The 9,517-nt window shown below is 39.4% G+C and overlaps 1 protein-coding gene across 3 annotated transcripts; it reads right to left on the bottom strand.

Moving 5' to 3' along the window:
- Nucleotides 1–974: 974 nt before the first annotated feature.
- si:ch1073-398f15.1 (cardiomyopathy-associated protein 5) lies at nt 975–9,145 on the bottom strand. 3 transcript variants are annotated; one of them, XM_023823258.2, is made up of 6 exons: nt 8,790–9,145; nt 7,361–8,271; nt 6,870–7,099; nt 3,178–3,273; nt 2,846–3,079; nt 975–2,419 (listed from the first exon to the last, which is right to left on the bottom strand). In XM_023823258.2, the coding sequence occupies exons 1-6, from the start codon at nt 8,912–8,914 to the stop codon at nt 2,399–2,401; spliced, it is 1,617 nt and encodes a 538-aa protein (XP_023679026.1). In that variant the 5' UTR covers nt 8,915–9,145; the 3' UTR covers nt 975–2,398. The 3 variants fall into 3 exon arrangements, with proteins under 3 accessions (XP_023679026.1, XP_023679024.1, XP_023679025.1); XM_023823256.2 differs by having other exon boundaries at nt 6,870–8,271; nt 8,790–9,144; XM_023823257.2 differs by lacking the exon at nt 8,790–9,145 and adding an exon at nt 8,642–8,699 and having other exon boundaries at nt 6,870–8,271.
- Between the last annotated feature and the right edge of the window lie 372 nt (nt 9,146–9,517).

Genomic DNA, 9,517 nt, shown 5'->3' with positions numbered 1-9,517 from the left:
AAACAGCACACATGCTGCATGGTGTAGTAACTAATCCGACCACTGCTAAGTTCCCTCCGCATGAAAATTGTCAGTAGATAATCTTCTGTGAAGGTTCTGACTAGGACCAGTGCTGCTGCAAATCTACAATAAAACTCCTCTTTCCCCTTTAACCTTCTGTTAGATTTTTTTTTTATAAGCATCCACAAGATTTGTTCGGGCACCTGGAAATGCCAGAATGTTCCAAGGCATGAATATGTGACCCGATATCAACAAAGATACTCACTTTTAACCCTAATGTGAATGAAGGATAAGGGGACTGTCTCACTGATGAATAGACTTTTTTAACCAGACGTCTGGTCTGCATTAACAGTTAACATGACGGATGTTCTATATCTCCATGATGCTTAAGTGTATCTTGTCACACAATTCAAGAAAATGACATGTAAAGACATTATGGATGAGGGACCTGTCAGACACAGTACCTGATATGGTGGGACACTGGGATTACTATCGACATAGATTAAAGGCATAATAATGCAATACAGCAGTATTCGAGTGTTGCAAAGTCAAATTTATTGTAATTACAAGCAAGTTTAACATATGTTAAGACTTGTTATCAATTGCCTGGATATCCTGTTGTATACAAACAAATTCCTCCATTTCAAAGACTGTAAATAAGGCTGCAGCAGGTAATTTTTAATTTTTTTTATCAGTGGAATTCACACATTCACTCAACCTCCCCACAATGAAGCTACATTATTTCATTATTTATTCTTCTGTTTTCTTACACATCGCTCTGATTAGAAACGTTCCTTTGACATATATTTCATCTGTTTTTTTTCCCATTTTACAGACTTATTCTAGAGTCATTCTAGAGCAGGGGTCTCCAACTCCGGTCCTGGAGAGCTACCGTCCAGCTGGTTTTCTATCCTACCCAGCTTCTGATGAACCACACCTGTTCTCAGGTAAATACCAGGAGCAGGTGTGGTTCATCAGAAGCCAGGTGGGACAGAAAACCTACTGGATAGTAGCTCTCCAGGACCGGAGTTGGAGACCCCTGTTCTAGAGGCTCTGTAATGCAAAGTTTTCTTGTGTATTATTGTTCTAATTATTATTATTGTCACATTGTAAGGACCACGATAGTCAGTTGGGTTGAGATCAGGTTTGGGCAGTATCTAATTTTTCATACAGTCCAGACAATGTAGGCTGGTATATGGTATTTTTTCGGTTATTTTGTCACAGAAAGCTAAACTTAGCAAGTTTTGCCATTCAAATTATTGTTCTTTTTCAAGATTATCTATTATATGTTTAAAATTGTAAAGTTTACCGCTGCTACTTTTGCACGAGCCAATCATAATAATTTTCATCCTTGCTGTTTGACTCACTCAGAGACAGTGTTGTGCGTTTGTGGGAAAGTAAACAAATATGAGCAAACAAGAACTGGTCACCAAAACACATTCGACTTCCACTGTATGGAAATATTTTGCATTCCACAGAGATGATATTGAACAAAAGCAAGTGATTTATCAGTACTGCTTTGTGTCGGCACAAGTCGCGGCAACACCACCGACTTCTTTGACAGACTATTAGGCTGTAGTTTATTTTTGGTTTATAAATAATGCAATATTTATCCCCAAAAAAATCACATTGCCACATTTGGAATTTTACAGATATCGTGCAGCCCTAATCCAAACCAAACTTTCCAATTGAGAAGGCGGGTACAAATTGCACAACAGTGTAAATTATACCATCACACACAAATACTGTATCATAGGTGTGCCAGGGAAGCATATCAAACTGGGCCCCCAACCCAGACCAGTTCAATTATGTTCCAATTTCTTTCGGGCCACCACCAGATTTTGAATGTTTTGTTTATCTTTACTTGCTACATGCGGTATGCATATAAAATGTGGACATAACTGTCAAATTAAAGCACAAACATCAAATTTTAACACGTTGCTGGGCCAGCAAAAAGCCCCCAGCTACAATGATCGTCAGCATCAGTGGCAGCTGGTGGCTAACAATACTGCAATGGTGAATTATGTTCTTAATGAGCTTTTTAAATTACAATAACATTTTAGTTATTTCAGAGTTACTTGTTTCATAATTTAATCTCAAAAAAGAGGAGGTTTGACCTCCTCTACCTCTACGGAGCAACCGCCTTACATGCGCTGGGGGACTCAGGTTTGCTCCATGAGAAATTCCATTCTGTGTTGCTTGGTTGACAGTAGAAGAACACATTTCCCCAGCTGTTCCCCCAAAATCTCTCAACCCTGGCTTGAGATCTGGTGACAGGGATGGTCACGGTGTCACACATCATTCTCCTCAAACCACTCAGTCTCTCTGGTATCCGCAGGTGTCCCATGTCTTTTCATATGACCGGTGTAGAAGCAGAATGATCCTCTTAACACCCATTTCAATTACCTTTTGCCAATTTCTTGGTGAAAGAATGAGGCATAGAAAGGGAAAAATTTTAGTCTCCTCAGTACAATACAGATAAGGAATACAGAACTCTGATCATCTATGTACAAAATCAATAGGGTCAATAGGAATTTAATTTCATATAATCTGTTCGAAGTTCGTAACACGGACAAGAATCCATCTGAAATTCTTTGTTCTTGCAACTGATTTAAGTTGATATTCACTGGATCACTGGGCATACAGAATTACTTTTAGCAACAATTTATGGGGTAATTTTACAAGCTGACATTAAAAACTGTTGCTCCACAGAAAAATATATGGAGGAAATTAGAACTGGAATGGGCCTGCATTTTTTACTTGTCTTCCACTGTTACTTTTGACTGGCTAAAATGTGCAGCTATTATATGATACATCAAATGCAAGATTTTAATACAAAACTTACAGGAGCTTTGGCTGTTTGAACAGCCTCCTCCATCTTCATCAGCTCCATCTCCAAAGCTTCCCTTGCTGATGTCATGCTTTCTTTGATAGTGCCAATCTGACTCTGTACCATTTCCAGCTTGAAAGTCTTATTTTCATCCATGCATTCAGTCATCTGTTTGTAAAGATCCATTATTTTCTTCCCCGTCTCTTCGTTCTGCTTGTCAGCAGACTGTTTGAGGTGTGCACAGTACTTCTGTAAATGAAATCCCAACACAAAATCCCAGTTTCTGAATATGCTAAAGTTCGATATATATAGTATTGCATGGAAACGTAATATTTTATATATCTTACCTCTACTGCACCATGTACCAACTCCAGGTCAGATACAGAGACCTCAGTGCTTTCTGATCCTCCTTTTAACACTGATATCAGTCCACACAATTTATCCTGGAAATGAAGACCACTCAAGTTACTTTCTGAAAACAAGGGTTTAAAAGTTTAAGTTTTTAATTCAATAGCCCATGTGTATAGGTGAGGAAAAGGATGGATTGCTGTTTTCAGGTGAAAGAGGAGAGTCTTCCCCTTAGTGAAGTTCAGGTACCTCTGGTACCTCTTGTTCATGAGTGACGGTAAGAGGGAGCTTGTGGCTGACAGGCAGATCGGCTCAGCAACTTCAGATTTACAGGCACTGAGGATGTCCGTGGTGATAAAGAGGGAGCGAAAGTCATAAGACAAGACTTGTGCTTTACCACTAAGTCCACATCCCTATCCTAACTTCATGAATTGTATCAGAATAACTGAGAGAACAAGGTCGCAAGTACAAGCAGCCAAAATTAGGTTCCTCCAAAGGGTTGCTGGAGCTCCACATAAAGCCACTGCTCATTTGGATTGAGAGGAGTTAGTTGAAGGTTTTTTTTTTGCATCTTATAAGGATGCCACCTGGATGGCTCCCAAGTGACTGTGCCAAGCATGTCCCACTGGGCAGAGGCCCCGGGGCAGACCCTGGAGGGATTATATCTCCCAGCTGGCTTAGGAACGTCTAGGGATCCCCCAGAATAACACAGATAAGATTTGTGGCCATGGAAAAAGACCTACTCAGCACGACACCACTGCGGCAGTCAGCAGGCAGAGCAGCAGGATGAAACAGTCAAATTTTGGTGATACTAATTTCTAAACCAAAATACAGTACATGTTGGGTTCGTTGCTCGGCAAAGAGATCACTGTGTGACAAATTACGGGATGAAGGACTCAAGGGCAGGTGTGGTAGCAAAACAAAAGAGGTTTTATTTGACTCAAAAGAACAGAGACTGGAGACAAAAAGGATCAGGAGGGATCAAAAATGGAAAGAGGGGAGCAAGGAAGGGCACAAGCAACAAGAGGGTTTGACGTCAATGACCGGATTGGGGAACATGGGACTGGGAAGCACATATATATGAGACCATGGTTCGATTTACGGGGGAACTAAGGGGAACTTGGCTCAATCGAAAAGGACATGAGCTCCCTTGAAATCCCCCATGAGACATTCAGGGGCACCTCTAAAACAATGTCCACTTTTGTGTTACATTTTATTTTCCATGCATTAATTTTCTTGAAATTAAAAATAGTATAAATATGTTAATGCTGTGTGTTTATACGCTCATTACATTTTATTTTCTGAACATCTGACTCCAATAATTCCTGCTGTGTGCGACATACATACGTGGCAGCACTACACTCGCATTTTTAGATTTACAGAGGCACCCTAACTCCTCAATGTGTGGGTGCGGTTTTTGAATGGAAGACGTTCATTAAGAAAACAAACAGTACGACAGAGAGGGCCAGAGGGAGAGAGAGAGCTGTGAGCCGCAGACAGCTGTTTTATTTCACTGTGGTTAAAAACAAGTTAGCTAAATGAAGCTCAGATTTTTTTGTTCGAGTGATGTGTCATTCTTAAAGGACTGTGTGTGAGGAACAGAAAGATGTCACCTGTGCTCCTTTACTTTGTGATTTTGTGATTTGTTTGCTCTGACTAGGCTATTAAACTTCTTGATATGTTGATGTGGTGCTTGTATGAAATATTACTGACGGAATTAACTGCCTGCAGGTGTAATAGCAGAATGTTTTTCGTAGTATTTCTATTTTTAACCGTGCTGCCGCGCACTTATATCTATGTGTGTGCATGTGACTTAGGAAGTTGTGATGCGCACTAGAAAATAGGGCTCCCCTGAAAGCCAGTGTAATCTGAACCATGCATGAAACTAACGAGGGAACTAACGAGATGCAACTGGGAGTGATTTCCACAGGAGGGTCAGGAACGAGAGGCAAGACGAGAGGGATAGACGTGGCTCGTTAGGGCCATAACAGGGAGAGACACGGGCAGGAATATGACACACTGAGATGGGCTTGAGGGGCCAAATGGCTTCACCTTTTTTTGTAAATGTCCTGTAGTCTCTGATGCTGATTTTGCATCATATTATTTTTGTTGTTGTTGTTGTTGAATTAAATACAATGAGCTATGATAGCAGTTACACACCCCAGAGGCTGAAAAAGCACAACGCAGTCCTGGTAAAGGCATCCAGTTCCCCCATAAGTGGTGGCACATTGTATGACTCTATAAAAATCAAATTTAAATATGAAAGAGCATGACACAGGAGACAACCTGGGTTAGATGCTGGTCATTGAATAACACACATGCATGCTTCTTCAGATTGGTTGGGGTGGGGTGGCTGGAGCCTATCCCAGGCAGTACAGTGCACTAGGATCGGTGCACACTCGATTGGATGCCAGTTCATTGAATTACAGTGTTTAGGAATGTCAGTGCTGTTATTTTTTTACTTTAGCTTTTAAGTCGTTATGTTACTTAAACGTTAGCGTTTAAGTCATTATCTGCCTCAACTTATCACTCTGGTCAAAAGCATCTACCAAATAAGTAAATGTAAATTCGAAGAAAAAAAAATGCACATTCACAGCAGTTCTAGCTGACTACTGAATGTCCTTCACAATATTTATTTATACAGGCTATTTAAGCCTGTGTATAAAATTAAGACACTTGACCCTTAATTTGGTTAACCATGCTTACAGACTCTACCATACACACAAGCAATCTTTTCCTCTGACCTACAAATATACATACTTGTTTCATAAGCTGTATGCTGCGTAGACTCATGACTGTGTTTGTGATCACCAAATGGCTTACTAGAAGGTTACAAAAACTTGTGGAGTTTTCTAAACAATGTGATTTTTGTTTTATTGGAGTACTGGAGTACCTGGAGGACACCCCACAACAACATGGGGAGAACATGCAAACTCCACACACATGTGACCCAGGTGGAGACTTGAACCCAGGTCCCAGAGGTGTGAGGCAACAGTGCTAACCACTGCACCACCATGCCACCCCTGTTTAAATCACAGCTTGGTTAATTCAGTTTCTTAAAGAAGTAATTTTATTTTACACTCCACAGTGTTCCTCATTGTGGGAATGTCACACTTTGAGTCTTCATGGATTCCAGCCTTTGTTCTTGCCCTTTTTTGTTAGTGAAAGATTTCGTAATGTCACATGTGATGGTTATTCCCCAGAAAAATACTATTAAAGTTTGTACTTCAACTACAATTGCATCCTTTGGAATTATCTGAAATTCTGCATGAATGGCCCATTGAAAGTGATCTAATTTTCATCTCAAAATAAAGACAGCCTTACTTAACAAAGAATACACAGATCAATTGTTTTATTTATTATTAAGACTGAGATGATATTTTAGAGGTCATTTATGCACCCAGATAAAGTACATTTCCAAAGGGTTCACAAACTTTTTCCCTCATAACTGTAATATATTCTTGGAATATGATTCTTCTCCTATGTAATGGTAAATTTAGATTGTTTTGGTCATTTCCCCATGCTCCTATGGGTAGTTTTAATGTTAAGACAACATTATACAGTATTTGTGGTCTTTTCTATTAATAATTGGCAAAGATTTATTCATGAATATGCAGTTAGAATGTAAATCATTAATTTGTTTGTTTGGGAATAAAATAGCCATGTTTTATAACCCCATAAGTTAACTTACCTTTTCAGTTGCTTGTACACTTATCAGAGCACCAATGTCAAATCCATCCCCTCTGTAAATATCTGTCACACGTTCACCTTCGACCACAGGGGTTTCATCTATTAAAATAAATTTCTCAAAATATCCACAAATATCACTTGCATCTGATAACCTTCTCTGCAAGGAATCAGAGGAAACGCTCTCCACCTCTGAACACTCTGAATCTTCATTCTTCCTATTTCCCACTGCTTCTGCATAAAGATCAGAGTAAAAGAACGACATTGCTGCTGGCTCCTCGAGAAGAATGGGGTCGATGATTTTTGGTGGCCCAGGTGATAGAAAAATTGGAGAGAGGGACGTCTCCTCACTACCAAACAAATCAGAACCACTTTCCTTAAGTGGGGATTTTGGCTGCTCATGCGCTTCTGCTTCATTTTCTTCTTCTTGCATATTCATCACATAGCTTTCATCTAGTGAAGTACTTCCATAAAATATGTCATCTATATACTCACTTGCAATTGCAATGTCACTGGAAGCTGCAAAGTGGGCTAATCGCCCTTCTGGAGCACATTCAGGTATTTCTTCTTGTTCACTCGGTTTTGAACAAATGTACTCCTCTGTGCCAGACAGGAATTCGCCTGGATTACACTCATCCATCAGGGTAAATTTCTCAAAATAATCAACGCCACTGGTTGTAGCCTTTATCATTTGTTTACCATGAGAACCTGGAGAATGCAGGTAATCCACTGTTGGATCTTGCAAATGTTTTTTTTCGTCATGTTTTGTGTTATCCTCATGGTTCTGTAAGTTAGATTCACCCGAGAACTCAAAATATGGTTCCAGAGTTTCTTCAATCATCTGCTTTGCTTTGATCTTGGGACTGTCCTCTAAATAAAACAGATTATCAGCCATCACAAGACTTTCTTCTTCATCCACTGTTGAAAGTTTTGATGGAACCAAAATGTTTAGAATCTCAGAGCCATCAGAAATAATACTAAACAATGCCTGATCTCTGTCCTTGTTTGGGTCTGTTAACCTGTAATATTCATCTGTATTTTCAGGCTTTATGTTGGGCATAGAAAACTCTATCATCGCTGGTCTTTCTGGTGCGACATTTTCACTAGGTGCGGTTACAGGTCTGCTTGATTTTTCACTAGGCTTGCTTTTGCTGCTTGACATTTTTCTCCTCATCTTGTCCTCATCCATGACAAAAATGACTTGACCTGGTGCCCCACAACTCTCCATGCAATAACCTTCTGAGGTGGTGCTGGCTACTGGCGATGTGCATCTGTCACCAGTGGAGATGGCCTCCCACACAATTGCGCTGTCTTCACTTTGGACTGTCACCATAGAGAAAGAGGGATCCACCATGATACACTGAAGTTTGGGCTTTAGATCTTGGTCATGGACAATTTCTTTCAAACTGAAAAAGGAACAATGAGGACAGAACAGGGAAAAAGCAGTAGTTCTGAATATTAAAAACAAATATTTGTACCAGGTAAACAAAATCAATTAATGGTTTAAAATTTATTTTCACTGTGAGTCTTAAAGTATATACATATTCAAGCTCTATATTTTAAGCTGACATTAGCCAATATTTAATTAGAATATTAGATCTAGTAACATTGACCTAGACGAAATAACACGATAATTTTAAATGTGTGTCATTCTTGGAGTATTACGTTTTTAAATTGTTTTGACACATATTTATTTACAGGTTATCTGAACAGTCAGCCGTATGCATTACTTTATACATGCAGGCGATCACCAGATCAAAAACGTGTATGAATTACTCAAAATTAATTTTAGCTGAATCCTCTCAAGGGTGCTCGATCAAGCCTTCCTACACGCTTTCAATGTGCGAATACGTCCCTGACGCACGGAAATTCACTATATCTCTTGTCATTTACATGACGCGATTGGTTGCGCTAAGCATGGTACCTGTTGGCAATCTCCTCAACTTCGTCGTCTTTATCAGTTACTTCCATTCCGATCGATTCATCCGCTAAAACAGTCAGTGGCGGCTCAGATTGAATTTGTCCCGCTTCTTCTAACCGGGTATCCATTACAGCTGCGTTTTTAATTATTTGAATAATTTTACGAACGCTTTCCAATCCGCAGTGAACTTTGCGTTATTCCAAGTAAGGGAATTTTGTCTGACTCAGCGTGCCCTCTAAATAGAAAGCAGCACGTATCCCTGCTGTCGATCTGCGCACGTAATATGCAGCCTTAGTAATGTACTGTATCAACAGGTCCTGTCTTCTGTTTCTAGAACCCGTGCTGCAAAATTGGAGCAAAATGTAAAATGGTATTAAATGGTTATGCAATGATGGTTAGTAAATATCTATCAGCATGAAGTGTTTGAATTTTCAACTGCAAAAAAGGTTTGCTTCCCAAAACACTTTATTGAACACGTCAAAAAAGGTTAGCCTATTTTGAAAAATTCTGATTCCAGTATAGTCTTTTATTATCAAAGAGAATAAAAATGTTAATTTTGAGACTTATTCCTGCAGATTAAACAGAAAGTAAAGAGGCATTCAAAATATATAGGACAGGTTAATAAAAACTTATAAAATGACACCGCATTCAAGAAAATTCCTGTAAATTGTACATTAACCAGATGCACGTCCTTAATTCTATTAATGATCTGCCTGCAAAAAAGTACAATA

This window comes from Paramormyrops kingsleyae, chromosome 7 (genome assembly GCF_048594095.1).
Source record: "Paramormyrops kingsleyae isolate MSU_618 chromosome 7, PKINGS_0.4, whole genome shotgun sequence".
NCBI lineage: Eukaryota > Metazoa > Chordata > Actinopteri > Osteoglossiformes > Mormyridae > Paramormyrops > Paramormyrops kingsleyae.
Note: the sequence above shows the minus strand (reverse complement) of the source record. Positions and strands in the feature narration are given on the sequence as shown.

Excerpts from the sequence above, each read along its gene's own strand:
- si:ch1073-398f15.1 (XM_023823256.2), bottom strand. The coding sequence starts at position 8,914 with ATGGATACCCGGTTAGAAGAAGCGGGACAAATTCAATCTGAGCCGCCA. Across the intron at positions 8,272-8,789 it reads GTTGAGGAGATTGCCAACAG|TTTGAAAGAAATTGTCCATG; the intron begins GTACCATGCTTA and ends TTCCTTTTTCAG. Across the intron at positions 2,420-2,845 it reads TTCAAACAGCCAAAGCTCCT|AAATTGGCAAAAGGTAATTG; the intron begins GTAAGTTTTGTA and ends TCTTTCACCAAG.